This window comes from Bombus impatiens, unplaced genomic scaffold (genome assembly GCF_000188095.3).
Source record: "Bombus impatiens unplaced genomic scaffold, BIMP_2.2 scf_0091, whole genome shotgun sequence".
NCBI classification, from domain to species: domain Eukaryota; kingdom Metazoa; phylum Arthropoda; class Insecta; order Hymenoptera; family Apidae; genus Bombus; species Bombus impatiens.
In genome coordinates, this window is record NT_176510.1 from 902,761 (window position 1) to 922,505 (window position 19,745).

The following is a 19,745-nucleotide window of genomic DNA, read 5'->3' on the forward strand; positions in this document are numbered from 1 at the left end:
GACGAGGACGAAGCGGGTCGCAGCCTCCGTAATGGACGCGCGACGGGTTTCTCGTGGCCGAGGAAAGGAAGTCGAGGATAGGCGGAGTTGGCTCGGGCCAATCGTCGAGATGCGCGCCGCCCACGTGTCAGCGGTTCCTCCCTGCAGACTCTGTGCCTCTCGTGACACCGTGCACTCCCCAGGTTCCAACGATTTCCCATCGCGACCCTTCGCTGCGAATGCTGCCAGCCCGAGCGAAAAGTCGAAACGATCGAAATCGCACGCCGGTCGGCGAAAATCCGCTATCCTTCGAACGGAAGCAGAGTACAGCGACACGACGACGAGGGGGACCTAACAGCGTACAGAAACCACGGAATTCGAATTTTCTTTAACCCTGGTCGTATGACGCTTGAAAATCTCCACCGCTTTCGTCGAAATCGTTTTATCCGGACACCTTGCGTCGTTGGACAGAAAGAGAATAAAAAATAAAAATACAGGCAGACTCGCTTGGATCCGCGGAGCCGCGTGAACAAAATCGTCGCGCCCCCCTTCGATCGATCGATTTCGAATAATTCGCAGATTTCGCAAAACACAGTGATTTAAGGGTACGTGGAACATACGTAACGCGTTTGCTTTTGTGGTGATATTTTTAAGGAGGTTACAATCATCTACGCAGTCCCGTGTGCCAAGACGAGAACCAGAGGGATGAAACCTCGCCGCCACCTCACAGCCATAACGCTCAAGCGCCCAACTCTCATTCCAGTACTCCAAACAGCAACAACAACAATAATAATAACAATAACGCGAACAACGCGTACATACATCTACGGAACTTGAACCAACTGAAGACGGAGTGTAAGTAGCGGAAAATGGAACGAATATTTCGTGGATTTATCGATTTTTCAAAGGAGGATCGTAGAATTTGAATATGGTTCGTGATTGTCGAGCAGCGAATTATGGCAACCACCATATAACGGAGCACCTGCAAGGCGGTGGAGCAGGGTTGACGAGTGGCAACGATCTCACGGGTACAGGGACTAACGAGAGCGACTTAAGGGTTAGTCAAACGGCAACGGAGAGCTACATGACTCCGGCACATTATTCCGGCTACGATGAGGCGTCCGAGTATCACAGTCTGCCGCAGGATCACCAACCGCCGCATCCTTTCAACCTGGATGGCTCGCCGGAATTTTACAGCGCCAGTGGAATTCAAATCGAGCCGAAGTATCAGCCATCGCCGTTTAAAAATTATCCTCGAGGTAATCTCAATGGTTTAAGAAACTTCGAGCTGCTGTTCTCCAATCTATATTATTATCTGCAATTTACGTTCGATATAAATGTCATCGAATTGATCGGTATCCTTAGACGTTGCTAAAATGTTTTTGCTTTTGGTCATTAAGATATTCGGATATATTTGCTCCTTGTCTTTCTCATATTTTTCTTTTTTTTTTTATGAATTTACTAACAAGGTATTCAAAGGAAGAATATCTAAGGAGATACAAATATATTGAGATAAAAAAATACGAAGGAGAAGAAAAAGGAGCAGAAACAGCAAGGAGAACAGTAGACTTAATTAATGATATTTGAACGATCGTTCGACGATTATAATCGATGCTTTGCAACCTAGGTCGCTACCACGAAGGATACAGCGAGAGCGGTGGTTACGGACAATACGACGCTACGCCATTCCAAACGGTTCCAGGAAGCGGAAGCGGAGGAGGAGGTGGCGGCGTTGGCGGTGATCAATGGGGAGTCGGCCCTCTCGAACACCTGTCTCATCATCCGGCATTCTTGGCTGGTCTTGGTCCAAGAGATTCTTCCAATCCTCATCATCCCTCGTCTATTGGAAATAACGCTGATCAGAAACCTCTGTTGCAGAGCGCGATGATCCCCGGTTATACAAGTAATTAATCGCTCGCGAGTTAGAATACGATTCTCCTGGGTTTTTCGAAAAAGTTCGTTCTAAGGAAGGGCTACTTTCTAATGTTAACAGGCACTGGACCCTGCTTTACCGGTTCCGGTCCCATTCAACTCTGGCAATTTCTGTTAGAGCTGTTAACAGACAAATCGTGTCAAGGCTTTATCTCGTGGACTGGCGATGGCTGGGAGTTCAAGTTGACGGATCCGGACGAAGTGGCACGTCGTTGGGGCATCCGTAAAAACAAGCCTAAAATGAACTACGAGAAACTGAGCCGTGGTCTCCGTTATTATTACGACAAGAATATTATACATAAAACAGCTGGCAAACGATACGTTTACCGCTTTGTCTGTGACTTACAGAGTCTCTTAGGGTAAGTGTGCGACAGAAACGATGCTCTGATCGTTCGGTTCTCTTGAGAGCAGTCGACGATAATCGGTTAGGACGATAACGATGATCGTGTTTTATAGTATCATTGTTCGTTCGTAGGTACAGTCCGGAAGAACTGCACGCAATGGTCGAGTTGAAGCCAGAGAAGAAGGAAGAAGACTGAGTTTCTGTTATCAGACGTGTTTAAGGACTGTGTCGTTTTACTAATTGAAAAGAAGGAGAAAAAAAAAAGAAAGAGAGGGAAGAAAGAGGAATCCGAGCGATTCCTTGGTACCGCGATGGAACAAAGTTCAAACTGACAATGTAACGAACAATGTGAAACGAACAAACGAAACGAAGGAACGAGTAACTGGTGTATTGATAAACGAAAGAATTCTTCTAATGAATAGAAGACAAAACCAATTGATGTCTTCTAACGTTCAGATACATGATAAAATCGAATCGGTCGTATGTACCAAAGACAGGGTCTGCATACCATTGGTGCCTAAAGTTAATGAAAATCGTGAATTTGTTTCTAAGTGATTAATTTGCCAAGCCAGATTTTAGAAGATATTTATAGGAAATAACTCAACAATTTATACATATTATATATATTATACATATAAATATATATATATAAATATATATAAATATATATATATATATTTTTAATGTTACATAATTTCTACGCACTACGTCGAGCACACGATGCGTCTAAATTATTTATGTCTCATCATTTTAAACATGCGTGTTACATCTCGTTGATAGATAACACCATATGTGATTGTTATTACTATAATTTTACTACAATAAAGCCATTATACCATTATTATAGACGGCGAGCTTGAATTCGACGTTTAAATGCTTTTCTACGTGTAGATTATTACTAAGTTGTAGTATTAAAAATACTGTGTTTCCGAGCTCGCTTGGCTGCAACAACTGCAAAACAAACTTCCTTTTATACTATTACCGATCTTTCTTTTTTCCTATTCGCTTCCTCGATGTTTCACGTGCGACCAGTCCCAGGTGAATAATGTTGGAGGACTATAATTAACAGCGTTTCAGGTGCGAAGAAAGTATGCTGTTAATTTCGCTACAAGTTGTATGTTTGAACGCGTTTCTTTTTCTAACGAAATCATTTCGTTTCGTTGATCTCCATATTTTTCTAACGATAAAAAGAAGTGATCATTTTTTCGAAGGAAGGGGCGACGTGCAACCAGTATTGAACATCATAGGCCCGTAAAATAGTATTTGGAATAGAAGATGATAACGTTTCTTGGCGCTTTAATTTTAAAGATTACCGACTACTAAAATTTAATATATGTTTTTTCGTTTAATAGCTCGGATATCTTCGAATATCGAATAACTGTTAGAATTAAAATCAGCATACATCACTTTTCTATTTCAAATGCAGTTTTATTTGTAATATGTTGTACGCGTAAAGAAAATGACGTTTGCTATCCGAAGAAAGTTTTTCGTTAAATCTTCCAAATTCATCAGAAACCCGTAACACTATCATTTTGCGGATCATAGCAATAATTAAAATATCGACGTTCTTAAGTGATACTTTATCATTTGCATTGTATATAATATGTACACGTGTGGAACACTCGATAACGCGTGTATAAACGGAATTCGACTATAATGTTGCGACTAGTTTGCGTGATTCTCACCGTATTTCGATGAGCGTTTTCTACGTTGTAAAAATGTTGTTCTGTTGGACGTAATAATTATTGTAACAATATCGGTTGTATTGATATGTACGACAATGAATAAAAAAGAATGAGGAAGTTTCTTAAACGCGTTACATATCTATAAGCGTATGTAACATTACGTATTTTATATAAATTAAGTTTCTTTAATTGTGTTTGTTAAATGTTCGGATCAAGAGAGAAAGGGTGAGCGAGAGGGAGAGAGAGAAAGAGACGAAGATGAAACGAAAACTATGGTTGAAATATATTTCATAATGAAGATTATAAAAGAAAGACTCGTAAATCGATGACGATTAATGGCGATTCAAGAAGAAATTAAGTTAATCGCGAGATAAAAGATCTTGACATATCCGTCACGATTGTTAAGTTTTCTATATGTAACGGAATAATTTAGACACCTTTATAGATTATCGACATATGTGATTAACAGTATACCAATTTTGAAAAGTAACTCACGGACAGGTATCGAATAAAATTAACGGAATCGTTATAATTGTGTAATTTCGAATACATTGTAAAAATTTGATGAAGAAACACGTATGAAATGATTTATAAATCCCTCCTTCTCTGCACAGGACTAGACATTCGTAAATTAAGTTTGAATATTTTTAATCGAATAAAGGAAAAAACGAAAATTATGTAAAGCTCTACTGCATGCATATATGTGTGTAAAGCATTCAATCATCGTTTCCGACAACTATGTGAAGTTACGACAGCGACATGTGAAAATTTTTCAGTAGTTGCAATAAAATAAAGAAATTTTTATAAATATACTGAACAAAGGGACAATTTCATTCAACGTCATATTCAATAATTATAACTACAAAATATAAGTATAATGATGTCGACATCGGTAGACTTACAAAATTTCGAGTAGATTTTCAATAAATCGTCCAAGAATCTAGAATAACAACAAATCTATGGTATTTGTCAAAAGCTGTGACCAGTAATTATAGTCATCTCTAAAATTTTTATACGTGTCGTCGACAAGAAAGTAATTTTTGTTTAAATGGAAGGCAATCATCACTCTACTCACATTAAAGGAATTTTTTAGAAAATTCAAAGATCAATATTTCGTTGGTTACCGTTTGCTGATAAGCATTTATAATGGAATTCCGTCGGCAACTATTCCTTTCTTATCGACTGCGATACTCTTCCTTATCGGTCACTGTACGCATGCGTAGATGTTATTCGGATGCTGAAATTGGGCGCATTTCAAAATTTCTAAACACGCGCATACGTTACGAACATCTTCCTTAATTCGCATATAGTAAAGGTAATAATAGCATTTAGTATTATCATATAATATTATCTAGTAATACGCATAATTTGCAACTCAATGGAAGAAAAGAAGATTAGAATTGTTGAGTGGTCTAATGTGTATAAATCTGTGAATAATCGAAGTTTTTTAAAGAACTAAATAATAGAATCTATTGGTGAATATTGTATTTTAATCTTTATCTCAGAGATGTTATTCTGAAACATCTTTAAATCCGATAATAAAGTTGTGGGATATTAAGTAACAGATCGTAAGATCGAAAGATTGTTATTGATGCTTTTCTTTTGTTGATTGCTAGTAGAGGGAGACAAAGGCGCGTAAAAAACTTCATTGTTGCAGCGTGAACGTGGTTCAGATTAAAATGGAAGCGTCAATTATTGCTGCTACTAATGTGACGAATATTGCAGATTGTGTGTTAGAACTGGTATATTACTATTTAAACAAATATAAAGTACCACTTATCTTTTGTCTTTTGTTTTTGGCATTTTTATAAATCTCCTCAACAGGTGTCAAATTCTTTATCCGCCAACGCTACAGCAATTGCAATACGATTTCACATTGAACAACGTAAAATTCAAGTAATAGACAATGGTATAGGAATACCGAAAATGCGATTAAATGTGATGGCAGAATACAATAATGAAACTTCTTTGAATTATTCAAACATATATAATTTATGCAGCTGGAGAAAGCATACGATTATTAACATTCGTAGATTGTCTAATGCTATGATAATAACATCTAGATATTATTTGTCACATAAAACATATATGAAGGTAATCTTCATAATTAAGAATTCATTTGAAGTAGAAACTAACAAGTTGTTAATGCTCACAGATTTTCAAAGTAAACTGTGAACCAAGAATTATTAAAATTGAAAGAAGACCTTCTCAAGGTACTACAGTAAGCATTCATGGATTCCATGAGTTATCCTTAAGTAAATGGAATATAACTTTCATGTATCATTTGATTGGAAACATTGCCATAGCCAATCCTCAGGTAAATGAATGCTTGATATTTATAAGTATTCCTTGTATTTCAAATTAAGATATATTTTATGTTTCCAGACTTCATTCACCATAAGAGATGATCATCAAAAGAAAATTAACATGATAATCACTAAGCCACACAATCCAATATATATCTTTAAGTCATTATATAGCCTAGAAGTGTTACTTCATAAAATATGGTATATAAGATGTATGAAGAAGCCTAATATCAAATACATCGCATACATTGGATTAGCTGATTCTAAAGATACAGCTTCTCAATATATTTTTCTAAATAATAAACTTGTTCATTGTCCCTTAATCTTAAAAATAATTTCAACTACTTTCATTAATACATTAAAGTTCTTCAAAAGACAACAATATGAACATATACCAAAGAAAGAGGCAGTTTTCATTTTACTATTTCTTGTGTGTAATAATTATACTTTTACTGTTGAAAATAAGAAGCGAACTTTAATATTTTCTAATATACAAGATTTAATGGAATGTATTAGAAGCAAAATATTACATATTTTTACAAGAGGTATTAAACCTTTATGCGAAGAAGAATTTAGAAAAGGTAATGAAACACGGTTGACTGCAGAAGATTTAGTTACACCTGTTTCACAAACTGATAATCTTAACAAAAACAGTATGCAGTTAACTCTTTCTGAATGGTCTAATTGGTCTTATCCTAAGGATTGGAAACAACTAGAAAATGATTCGCTAAAATTCTATAAGCATTTTGATTTCCTACCAGAAAAATTGCATAAATTACTACGTGGAAACACAAAATTGGTAAAAACAGACATTTTAAATAAATATAACGGAAGTGTATGTTCAATCAAATTGAAATCTGGATTGCAGAGTAAACATTTTTAATCTAATCAGAAAATTATAGTATGAAATTATTTATGATATATTTCCCTATAAATTCCAGATATATTGCCTCATCAAGAACTTGACATACGTCCATGTAAAACTGTCCAGCGATTTCGTGAATTCACTTTAAATAAGAAAGTTTTGAAACTTATTAAAGTAAGTATATAGTTGGAATTACAATGAGAAAAGTTGAACTACAACTGATCATGTAATTTCAGGTATTAGGCCAAATAAATAATGAACTGATAGTAGGTTTAATAACCCAAAATAATATGAAGATGCTTTTATTAATGGATCAACATGCAATTCATGAAAGAATTAGATATGAGCATTTGCTTTACGGTAAAGCTTTACAAAAATCTTCTATATAAAAATAAAGTAAAAAAGCTATACTGACATTGATTATGTAACTGATTTTTAGGATATGAATCACAGATAAGAACTCAATTGTTTTCCATCAAATTAAAAGATCCTATAATCATACAACTTCCTGCGAGTAGCTGCAATTTACTCTTATCTAATAATATGATATTAAAAAAGTTTGGTATAACTTTTAGTGTGATAGATAATAACACAGTAATGATACGTGCAGTGCCAGAATGTTTAAGGAAGAACAAATACTATCATGATGAATTAAAACTAAAGTTAAAAGTACAGAATCTTTTAAACGAATTAGTACAAAACTTTCCAAGTTATGATAGTAATTATTCAACCAACATTTTACCATTTACCATTCACAACGCAATTGCAATGGAAGCATGCCATGGTATGTTCTTTCTTTCTTTTTCATTTATAATTTTGTAAACAATTTAATAAACAAAATATACAACATGTAAAGTATAAATAGATAGAGTATATATTTTTCAACAGAAAATATTAATAGAATAATAATCTCATCTTTTTGTACATTATAACATATTATATTCACTACCATTTAATGAAAAGTATTTTAGGAGCTATAAAATTCGGAGATCCACTTTCATTAAAAGAATGTAAGCGGCTTTTGAAATTACTAAACAAGACGAAGATACCTACTCAATGTGCTCATGGACGACCATCCATAATACCTCTTTTGGAACTAACAGATTTAGAAAGACGCCATATAAAAATCGTTCGGGTAAGTAATACATTTTTCGTATGCTATATATTAAATAAAGGGGAACTCATTTATAGATTCATTCGCTTGCAACAATTTAAATTCTGTTCTACATATTTTTATCAAATTTTTTAATTCTTCTCAGTGAAATTGCGTAAGTCAGTATTACATTAGCTAACATATAATGTAAAATCTATTAAATGTTATAAAATGCAGATTTTATTTCAACTAAACTAAACGTCAGGATATCCCGAAATTAAAATATCTTTTCCAAAGTAATTGACTCTGCTCACGAAAATCACAAATTCAGTTCCTCCTAAAGAAATTGGGCAAGGGTTGTTAGGCCGAGTAAAGAAGCACATCGTATACAAAGCGAATTCCAATTCCGGTGATGTACCGACAAAAATGGTTGAGACTGGTTGCACTATACCGTTTAGCGATGAACGTATTTTTAAAACTGCTCCTTTCTGTAAAACATAATGCAGTGAACATTAACAATATGAACTGTTTTGATCGTTGGTTTACGAATATTACATATTGTTACTTACATCACCCAGTTTGACTTCTTTCATATATCCAAGATAATTGACATTCTTCTCTGCTTCTTGCTTCGCGTAATAGATCCAATTATGTAGTCCAATTATATCTGAGTCAAACTGTTCAGCTAGAAACACAGTTTCAAAACCGGAACTCGACGCATCTCCGTCAATTCGTTTGAATTGAGAGAACCATATGCGCTTCATAGTATCCTTAAACTCATATTCATCATCTTGGATGTATCCTTTATCGGCCAAGAATTTCATCATTGATTTCATCACGTCTGTTTCTAGGATCTTATCAAGAAGTTCCGATTCCTCTTTTCGCTCTTCTGACGTGACCGTCTCTTTCGTTTTAACGTTAAGTTCATAGTTATCGTGTAAGGCTATCACGGCTTTCACGGTTGGAATCTCGTAAGCTTCGTTATTCACAGTCAGCAACCTGAAATACGTAGAGTTTGGAACTATAACACCAGCTTATGATTTATTTTTAACTCTAGGAGTTCAAAGTAAATGGATTCTCACGGTTCAGCAGCGTCGTCGCTGGTGCTATCATCTTTCTTCTGGCCTTGCAAATTGATCGTTATATGCTTAAGAGCACTGTTCTTCTCTTTCTCGAATAAATTTTCCGTTAACTTTTTGATGTCATCATTAGAGGTGACGAATCCCAGAGGATTAGGATTGTTTTGTGCTGAATCTTGAGAGTTTTGATTATTCGGTGATGCATTGGTACCTGCGTTATTCTGTGAAGCTTGAGATGTCTCAGCGGCAGGTTGAGCAGCTGATTGAGCTGGTTGAGGCTGAGCAATCGAACCAGCTGCTGGTTGAGCCGTAGGAGCTGCGGCAGCTGCCGGTTGATCAGAATTTGGAGGCGGGACAATAGCAGTTCCATTATTATAGTAATTATTATAAGTAATTTGGGTGTGGCTGGGGACCACTTCGCCAGTTCCGCTACTAGTGCCTCTCGTGCCATAGATTCCTCCTGGTATTAATCGATTCACGGCTGCGTTCACTCCGGCGCTCACACCAGCGAAGACGAATGCTTCTTTTGCTAATTGCCCTATACCAGGTTTCTGTCCTTGCGATAAGAGAATCGTTTGTTGTGGCGTCTGTCCCATGGATGGACTAAAAGACTGTCCAAAGCCTGGATTGTATCCACCATAAGATGGATTTCCAGGATAAGGTGCATGTCCTCCTATTCCAGGATTGTAGCTTTGACCAGGTGCTGGATTATAACCATGACCTAGAGAGGGATTGTATCCTTGACCAACTGGATTGTAACCTCCAACTGAAGGGTTGTAACCCCCAATTGATGGATTATGACCTTGCCCAGGTGATAGATTCGGGTTGGAGTTGGTATGATAAGGATTGCCGACTGGTTGACTAGGATATCCACCTAGAAATCATTGCCCATTAAATATTTTAGTCTATGAATATTACATTAATATCCGGTCTAAAAGGAGTATCGGATACCTGAAGGCTTGTATCCAGATTGAACGTTAGTCGCGCTAGTCTTAGAACTCTGTTCGGATATAGGAGCAGATGGTTTAGGCGCGGTATTGATATTGCTTCCACTTGCTGGTTTCTTATCGTTCGCAACGTTCCATCCTATTTTATCAGGAGTGGAGCCTCCTGTACAAGAAATAACCAATAATTTATGATCGTTAAATAGCTAAGTTTACTTATCGATACTGCTGGCAAGTCACCGACCAATTAAAAAGAAATTGAATACGTGAGCAGTTAATCGATAATCGAGCATGTGTTGCTGATGATTAATTCCATTGCAGAGCGCAAAGGACGCATAATATATTGTCGAATATTTTCATACGAGAATTACCTTGATTACTTTGCTGGTACGTATTTCGAGAATTTTGAGATGAACGAGGACGAGGTGTTGACCTCGAACGAAATATAGAACTCCCCCAACCACTGCTGCTCCCGGTTCTCCGTCCAGACCATTTTCCTTCTCCGATGTCGACTGTGAAAATTTACCACAATTTAAGTACGACTCAATACTTTTGAATGAAAATTCTCGGTAAATTGTACACAAATTATATATATATATATATATATATATATATATATATATATATAAATACACGTCACAAACTAATATAAGGAATTTCTACTGCATTCACTGAAACGAATTATAATTAATAAAATATGTGATAAATCTCGTTTTTTCACAGATATTAATTTTACATTCATGAAAATAGATAAGATTTTGAAATAAGGCTAAAGTAAATGTTGTCAACCTATTTTCATATTGTGTTAAAGAAAAGATTAATCCATTATTATTACATACTCTGTATAATACTATGTTACTAAGATATTTTATATAAAACATGTTTACGTTTATGTAATATATTTTCTTAGTTTAACTTTTGTAACATGGTGGCACACTTTCATCTATTGCCGTAAAACTCATGTAATATAATATAAAGAAAAAATAATTTATTTTTTTGTATTTTTAGTTCTCTATGAAAGAAGAAATTGAACTTCTTGATTGTATCATTCCTGGTATTTCTCGAATGTTTGTCGGATTTATATACTTGATATTCTATCAATTAGGGACTTCATACATTCCCAATCAATATCTATTGAGTGCAGAATTCCGAGAACAGACATTCTTGAAACGTCTTTTTACGATTGGCTTTTGGGGTCATTTCAATCTGTATAAATATATTTCTTGTTGGTTATTAGCTGAAGGGGTAAGGAAAGCATGTATATATATGTTTATAATATATACTTTTCTATAGATTATGTCGGAGATGAGGGGTCATCGGAGCCTTTCTTTTGGAATTTTTGGGAAGATCCCTAATGCTTTAGTCTAGACTATTTATTATAGCTGTACTTAAATGATAAAACTTTATGCTTGCCCGATGGTGGGCTTGGGCTCGAGGTAACACAACTGGTCGCCGAACGTAGCCACGGTCACGGGATGAAGGTTTTTACCTAACAGAGAAGTGCCAATATTGTGGGACACACGTTGTATTAACAATCAAACCCTGGGCAGGAGCAATGTCAGCTCTACGCGGGCAGCACATCGTCTGTACGTGCAGTATTATACCGAGCGTCACAGCAAACGTTACCTTGTGCTTCAAAATATATTATACGTGTAACAAAGAGTTAGCCCGTTGACCGTGGATTCGTTATTGAACCTAAGAACATTGTCACTAACATCTCGAGTGTTTAATCACCACGGTTATTTGTCAAACTTTGGAAAAATCAATATTTATACCAGTAAATATAATCTCTATTGTACAACAACGATGGCTAGTCCGAATGAAGATTCATTACGCGCCTATAAACCTAACGCGACATATATATATATATCTCTGTATATATATATATATATATATATATATAGCTTATTGTGTGAACGAATTATCTGTTATCAAATTAACGAAGCGTAAAACGAATGAAATCACTGAATAGAATCTTGACGGAGATTACGTATTCAAACGTACATTATTCTGTATGAACAGAATGCGATGCAATCATTAAAATTTAAAATATTGCACACAGAAGTTACCATTGGTTAAATAGAATGTACCGCGTCAGAGAGTTTGAAAGAAATAATATTTCAATTTTGTTCATAACGAGTGCTGCGTGCTCGAGTATATTATTCCATTACGATTCATAATATTCCACCTACAACTTGTTGAGCTTCTCTATCAATCTATGATAAATTATTCTATATAGTCACTAACAATTTAACAATTCGCTAAATAAAATAATGATATATCGTTAACACGCGAACCTGATTATTTCCATTAAATCTATTTGAATGTCAAGTATTAAACTAATCTCCATGTTTTATAAACTAAATGCTCTTTAAATATATGGGACCATAGTTCTTCAGTAATATTTTTAGGATGCTAATATTTTGTTTCTGTATGTTATTTTAGGGTAATTTTGTATTTAGTGCTACGATACAACTTTGAAAGAGCAAATAAAATCTTTGGAGTTGATTATCAGCACTCTATTACCGGAGTAGTAGTCGTTTACACAGAAACCACGGCTACTTAACGAATTTCATGAAACCTAATTAGATTTTCATGACCATATCAGCGGAACAAATTCCACCTTTCGTGGAATTGCTTGAGTGACTCAGTGCTCGCCTCCGTATGGCTGCGACTTTCTAGGGAGAGTTATGATCTTTTGCGACTTCTTTGCGACTTCGAATACAGACAAATGAACACATGATATCATGCTGGCATGCATCGGTGTGCGCTCAAGCGCAAGTAATTTAGTCTCGGCGAACTTATTATGAATTGTTTGGTTGCAGCTTCATGATGCAGTTAAACATGCAATTAAACAGTTCATAGAATGCTCTGTTCTCGAATGTTTTCTCTGTCTTTAGAATTCCTTTAGTTCAGTTATATCGTTTAGAAGCTTGAATTCTTAATCGTGTTGACACCGTAGATAGGCAGTAATTTTACAGACGTATAAATTAACATAGAAATTTTGTTAAAGTACTTTCACTTGGTCGTTTATAAGTTTAATCTCATAAAATTCCTTGTAATACATTCTAACGTGAATCGTGAAATATTGCATCAAGGTAAAACCCAGTAAATCCATTACCACATAGTTGAAACATTCAGCAAAGGAAGGACGATTTCTTTTTGCCGTTTTAAATTGGTTATGCTATTTATAAAGAAACTTACTTACCAAACACGAACAAAACGAGACTCGTGCAGATCAGAGCTATCTTGATGTTCATGTTTCTCGCTGTCTGACTATTTCGGTTGTTGATTTACAATTCAAAGTCGATAGTACGATCAAGGATTTCTTCGTAGAATGATCGATGCGCACTGCTTGACGGTTAATCCGTTACTAAAAGACTTCTCGTGAACTGACGCATACTAAACTACGCTGAAACTAGTTTGGAATTACAAAGCGAGTTATACGTTATACGTCGTGGGCTTTCTCCTCTCGCATTGATCTTTGATGCGTTCGCAACAAATAATAGGGATCTAATAGAACAAACTGGTAATGAAGGAGGTTCTTAAGGTAATGACATGTCCCTGACTTTTACCTGCAAGGACGTTGCTCTTCATAAATATTTAATGGCTCTGTTCCTTCCAGCGTCCTTTTGCAAAGATTTTATTCAGTGATTAATTGTAATTTTATTTTTCAGGAGAAACCGAATTTTACGGCCTTAAGATCGTATCAAGCCAAAAAATTGAAAAATTAATTGAAAGAATTGGAGAAGGATCCAGAAGAAAATAAAATATATTTTTTTATTTTTTACTTATAATAAGTATTTCTTCATATTATCGAGTTCAATATCGTTAATAATTTAATATTATAAAATGTTTTCTTTTTGTTAATAACTTTATTGCTGATAATGAATTATCTACATGTATAGAGCAATGTAGCCTACATTATATTGGTCCCTATATATACAATAATTACTATGTATAAAATATCTTGTATATTAAAACATTGGAGAAGCGAAATCTATAATTTGGATTCCGAAATAGGCAAATGAATGCGTATAAATGGTGAACTTAGTGGCTCCGAGGGAAACTGGGCAGAGATCATTCGGTCTTGTGTAGAAGCATATTGTGTACAAAGCCATCTCCAGCTCAGGTAAAGTACCCACAAATATTGTTGCATTTTGTCTAATGTTTCCATCCTGTTGGAAGTTTAATTTCACCAACGAAGCAGTCTGAAAAAATAATTATATTAAATGGCTAATATAGTATTATTTCAATAAGAATAATTCTTTAGTATTTCTTAAATCATTTACACTTCCAAGATCCAATTTATCTACATAGCCCATGTAATCTATGCGTTTCAAAGATTCTTGGTTTTCGAAATAAATCCAATCTTGCACACCAATAATGGCTGTGCCATATTTTTCAGACGCAAACACACGCTCGAATCCACATGTACTTCCGTTGAATACAGTAAACCAAATTCGACGAAGTACGTCTTTTCTTTCGAAATCATCCGGAGCGATAAATCCACGATCAGCTAGCCATTCCATAGCTCTTGACATCTCGTTTGTATTTAGGAAGATGTCGAGCAAAAGATTCTCTTGTTTCCTTATTTCCAAACTGCGATTCAATTTTTTACGAGAATCATACTCGTAGCTATCGTATAGAGTTCGTATTACAGAAATTGATGGATACTCTAATAATTCTGGGTCTACTTCGAATAATCTAAAAAAAGAGATTGATAAGCGAGAACAATCACTCAAATTATTTAAAAGTCGACAATGATTAGATACACACGGCTCTTCGGCTTCATCCGTTATGTTAGTTGACATAACTCGAGTCTGTAAATTCATTTTTATGTAGTTGTTCATGTTGCGCGAATTTTTTGCGAACAGCTCTTCTGATATTCTAAAAAGTTCATCGTCCGAGATCGTATAATCAAATGATTTGTTTATATTAGCAGGATTATTAGATCCACTTGAAGAAGTAATTACATTCTCATTTGTGCCTGATCCAAAGACGTGTCTTGTAGTTGAACTTGGAATGTCTGGTATGTTTGGACTCGCACTTCCTAATGAGGGGATATTATTTCCTCCTACATTTGAAGTAATTGCTCCATTTGGAAAATTAGGGAGTCCAGTTGGAGAGGTAGGAAATTCAGTTCCTTGTGGTACGTTTGTGGAATTCATTTTGTTATAGCCGTCAGATACAGTATTAAAATATTGATTGTTGTAAGTAACATGAGTTGTAGGAGTTGGTGGGGCAGAGTCAGCAGGCTTTGTTTCTACATAATGAGTATGAGGATTTATTAATCTATTTACTCCCGCATTAATTGTTGAAAAGACAAGCGCCTCTTTAACCATTTGGCCAAAACCTCGACCAGAATCTTGTTGTCCAGGCATCATTAGAATAGTTTGGCCAGGTACAAATGGCTGTACTGCAGGTTGTGCAAGTACATGTGTTTGCTGTGGATAATTAGAAGGAGAGTGTCCAGGTACATTAAAAGCAGGTCCAGAAGGATGTATAGAGTAAGGATTCCCTAATGGCATTGAATTTGTTGGGTGAAATGAAGAGGGATGTGTAGAATAAGGATTCCCTGATGGTATTGGATTTGTTGGGTAATTTGGATGAGAAATAGGATTCGAAGATATATGTATAGGATTAGTAGGATAAGTACCACTAGATGAATGAGTCTGTGGATACTTGAATCCAATTGGAGGTGGTTGAAAGCCTGGTACAGCTGGTAGAGAATTTGGAACAGGCGATTTATTAGCTTCTGGATAAGCTAGAGAATGTTGTTGAGCTGGTACAGTTGGTTTATTGTCTCTTAAATAAGGATTACTCCAGGTCGGATTTGCTTGGCCTATTGTTGCCTGACCTATAATATTAATATTTTCACATATAGTCTACAAACTGGTATATGAGTCAATTTTTTATAATATTTATGCTTTGAGGTAAACCCGCAGAAAATCTCATATTAGGTTCCTGGGGCTCAGATAGGTGATAAGGTAAATTTTGCTTGCTTTCTGTTACAGCTTTTGGTACAATAAGATTAGTTACTATAGAGAACGGATATGATGTTCCAGAAGACATTGTTTGAATTTATTAGAAGACATACATTTTTTTAATTCATATTCTATATTTGATATATAAGATGTTTAGTTTAATTGAAAATGATAGAATATGTCATAACAGATTAAAGTTATCAAAAAGATGGTTTAGCAAAAGTTGTTTAGTTCAAAGGGGACATCATATAAGACAAAGATAACGTAAACACATGAATACCCTCTCGCGTCTTTCCTTGTCTTTCATATGGCAAATTAAAGTTAAAATATCTGATAAACTAATAATTTCTCAACATAAATAGGTTAATAGTGCAAAAAGATAATTTGCACCATATAATGTTTCTCTTTGAACTAAACAACTTTTGCTAAACCATCTTTTTAATAACTTTAATTTTTTATGAGATATTCTGTCATTTTCAGTTAAATGAAACAGTCTGAATATTACTTAATACATAAAATAATACTTACCTGGTCGTGTAGCTCCTCCACCCTCAGCTTTTACGAAATCGGTATTAATATTTTTATTTTGTTGGGTTGGTCCTAAAATTATGATCAATAACTGTATTAACTAAATTATAGTATATAGCATATTTAAATTATATAACATATTAAGTTACCAGCAGAATTTCCTGTGGAATGTGAAGGTTTACTATTAGATACTCCATAGTCATGAACTCCTTGATTAGAATTTGCTCTGTTTGATGTTCTACCATATGGGAATCTATATGATGTTCCAGATAAGGATCCACGTGACGTTCCATGTAATGTTCCACGTGATCTTCCATGTGTTGATCCATGAAATGATCCTTTACCGAAACTTATTTTACTGCCAGACTTATATTTTGCGCTAGTACCATCTATAAAAAGTATATATATAACAGATTAGTAATAAAAATATTGTGTAAAAAAATAATCGGACTATACTTACAGATTACAAAAAACACGCAAATAAATATAAGAAAATACGTCTTGAATTTCATTATTACAGTAAGTACTGTTGTTGCACTAGTAAACTGTTAATAGTAAACTGATATCGTCGATACGTTTGATGGATATATATATATTCTAGATATATTTATCAAACTTCTTTTCCTAGTAAATGCATTACGTCTTGTAATATTATCTACAGGCTTTCCTTAAGATCATACTACATAATAAGGGGTCATTGCTAATGACCTCAGAGAGATATGGACATCTCTGGTAGTGAGAACAACATTTCTTAACAAGTTTTTATTTGATCTCATTAACAACCTCCACCAGAAAATACATATTTTTTATAGAAACATTAAATTATGAAACAAGTTTTGTAAACTCTTTTGTACTTTAAACTTAGTAATGTAACAATATACATAATAAAAAAGTTTTGTGTTAGAAAACAATTCATGTTGATCGTTATATTATATGTAGAGACGACGAACTTTTTCCCCGCCACGAATTGAACAAACTACTCTTTTATTCAGAATTAGAAAAATATGTACAAAACTACAGAGTCTTAGTAATTTATACTGTGTAAAGTTGTAGAGTGTAAGAGTTAAATGGATATGGGTGGAATCGCTTTTACATGGCTCTGCAAGGCAACAGCTATATGCAGCGTGAGAACCAGTGCATTGTCTCTGTTATATAACATATTTTTTCTAAAATATTGAAGTGGTATTAATACAGTCTCTCAAATTTATAGAAATACTGAGATAAAATATTGTCTTTTTATAAAAGATATAGCTTCAATAGCTTCAAAGTATTATCTTAATTGTTTATCCTTCTTTTTTAATATATCTGTCCAAAATTGCTTCACTAGGATAATCTGGAACTGATAATTGTCGAAATGCTTCATCATCCACAAAGCAAATTTCATGACCATCCTAAAAATAATCACAATTGTTACTGTACGTGTATTTTATTTAAAACTATAGTATTTTAAATGTACTTACTGGGTCAGCAAGGATAATAACTCTTACAGAAGCTTTTCCTGGAGTATCTAAAGTGATTAAATCAGTCAATATCTTATGTTTACTATCTTTTATTCTCTTTTGAATTTCTGGTTGTTCTGCATGAGGAACTGAGAATGCTATGCGTCCATAAGCTGCAGCGTGATCAATTTCAGTACCTAATCAAGCAAGATGTGCTTAATCATTACAGCAATCTGTATTATCAAAGTATTACACAACATTATGAGATCATTACCAATATCCTTAAATTCAATCTTTGCCTGATCTTCACTGTATCCTAATAATACGCTGTTTTCAGTTTGATCAAATACTTTCAAGTCTAGAATATCTTTCCAATAAGCAGTAGTTTTTTCAAGGTTTGAACTGGACAAAGTTAATTTTTCTACAGGATCTGTTGGAGAAATAGTCTTTTACTTAGATGTAATCTAAGAAATATATGTATATATTAGAATTAAAATAGTTCTATATTAATACCTTTATCTAGAGGTTGTGGTTCATCAATAACATAATACTTGTAACCACCAGGTGCTTGTAGAACAAACTTCCCATTTTCTTCTTGCACTGGCCATCCACCTGATCGTGCTCTTTGAAGTGCTTCCCTAGACCGGATTGTTATCCCACCAAAATCATTTCCCATTTTGTATTCTTTGATCCCATAATTATAAGTTAACTCTATAACAAAGTGAGTATCTTCTGTTCCATATCCTATCATGGTTTTGCTCCATCTATTCCCATATGGTCTACATAGTAAACGTAAGATATTTCATCATAATAATTCGCACAAGATTACTATATAATATATTATAATTGATGATAATATATTAGACAAAGAGTAAATACAACAAATGTGTACGTGACTAAAGTTAATTGCGTACCCATTGCAAGCTGCTTCACAGCCTTCGGCAAATTCCTCGTGCCGTAACACCTGTAAAAAAAAAACTTGCGTAAATCCAGACATCAATTCGAATTATTAAACTACTAACCTTCATCCCAAGAATGTCTCTGTAAAATCTGCAAGTTATTTTTCTATCTGGTATTTTAAATACAAAATGAAGCGCTCGTCCGGTGACCATTTTTGACAAATCTATTTTTGCAATCGTTACACAAAGAAATACACTTCCAATTCTTTGGCGGATAAGACGGGAGGCGTATACCTACTATACTGATTACGCACACTGATCTCTTCTGAAGAAAAACTGTTGCTTTAATACCTCTGCGGTTCTCTGTAATGACTAATCATTAAGAATTGAATTAACGTTATATATGATTCAAGTATTCATTCTAGGCAATTATTTTTGCTTATATCTTGAACTATACGTATTACTGTTGACGTGTCTTATAAACGATATCTTGTTATCAGTATCTAAAAAATATAAAAATATTTTCATCTATTTGGCTTGTCTATACTGAATTATCTAATAAGAATTTTCGTAACAAAGGTGGCGCTAATAAAAATTTAATACAATTCAGACGGTGATACAAATTCACTATCAACGTCAAATCGATATATGTATGGTAGCCATAAC

The 19,745-nt window shown here is 34.6% G+C and overlaps 4 protein-coding genes, 1 long non-coding RNA gene and 1 pseudogene across 11 annotated transcripts in view; 3 read left to right on the forward strand and 3 right to left on the reverse strand.

The window, feature by feature from the left end:
* The window catches only part of LOC100745810 (ETS-like protein pointed), a 146,539-nt gene extending 143,944 nt beyond the window's left edge, over positions 1-2,595 (forward strand). For all 6 annotated transcript variants that reach the window (XM_003485975.4, XM_003485974.4, XM_012394513.3 and 3 more), the window contains 5 exons: positions 634-834; positions 930-1,238; positions 1,607-1,882; positions 1,973-2,270; positions 2,387-2,595. In XM_003485975.4, coding sequence (XP_003486023.1) covers positions 634-834; positions 930-1,238; positions 1,607-1,882; positions 1,973-2,270; positions 2,387-2,450 — 1,148 coding nt within the window. In that variant the 3' untranslated portion in view covers positions 2,451-2,595. The remainder of the gene's footprint in view (positions 1-633; positions 835-929; positions 1,239-1,606; positions 1,883-1,972; positions 2,271-2,386) is intronic.
* A 2,882-nt stretch (positions 2,596-5,477) lies between these two features.
* On the forward strand, positions 5,478-7,932 carry LOC105682142 (annotated as a pseudogene).
* A 53-nt stretch (positions 7,933-7,985) lies between these two features.
* Positions 7,986-13,619, reverse strand: LOC100746004 (poly(U)-specific endoribonuclease homolog). Its single transcript, XM_003485976.4, has 6 exons — positions 13,435-13,619; positions 10,598-10,738; positions 10,234-10,392; positions 9,286-10,156; positions 8,773-9,202; positions 7,986-8,691 (listed from the first exon to the last, which is right to left on the reverse strand). Exons 1-6 carry the CDS (start codon positions 13,484-13,486, stop codon positions 8,458-8,460), a joined length of 1,887 nt encoding a protein of 628 aa, XP_003486024.1. The 5' UTR covers positions 13,487-13,619; the 3' UTR covers positions 7,986-8,457.
* A 39-nt stretch (positions 13,620-13,658) lies between these two features.
* On the forward strand, positions 13,659-14,246 carry LOC117151131. Its single transcript, XR_004460820.1, has 2 exons — positions 13,659-13,776; positions 13,904-14,246. It is a non-coding gene; the product is annotated as an uncharacterized LOC117151131 (long non-coding RNA).
* Positions 14,087-17,368, reverse strand: LOC100741570 (poly(U)-specific endoribonuclease homolog). The gene is made up of 6 exons (XM_012394511.3): positions 17,202-17,368; positions 16,891-17,130; positions 16,742-16,813; positions 15,006-16,086; positions 14,519-14,933; positions 14,087-14,437 (listed from the first exon to the last, which is right to left on the reverse strand). Exons 1-6 carry the CDS (start codon positions 17,251-17,253, stop codon positions 14,204-14,206), a joined length of 2,094 nt encoding a protein of 697 aa, XP_012249934.1. The 5' UTR covers positions 17,254-17,368; the 3' UTR covers positions 14,087-14,203.
* Positions 17,369-17,488: 120 nt separating this feature from the next.
* Positions 17,489-19,733, reverse strand: LOC100746127 (glyoxalase domain-containing protein 4). 2 transcript variants are annotated; one of them, XM_012394520.3, is made up of 7 exons: positions 19,523-19,733; positions 19,203-19,451; positions 19,095-19,144; positions 18,694-18,959; positions 18,455-18,610; positions 18,202-18,377; positions 17,489-18,132 (listed from the first exon to the last, which is right to left on the reverse strand). In XM_012394520.3, exons 2-7 carry the CDS (start codon positions 19,290-19,292, stop codon positions 18,025-18,027), a joined length of 846 nt encoding a protein of 281 aa, XP_012249943.1. In that variant the 5' UTR covers positions 19,293-19,451; positions 19,523-19,733; the 3' UTR covers positions 17,489-18,024. The 2 variants fall into 2 exon arrangements, with proteins under 2 accessions (XP_012249943.1, XP_012249944.1); XM_012394521.3 differs by having other exon boundaries at positions 19,203-19,442; positions 19,523-19,656.
* Between the last annotated feature and the right edge of the window lie 12 nt (positions 19,734-19,745).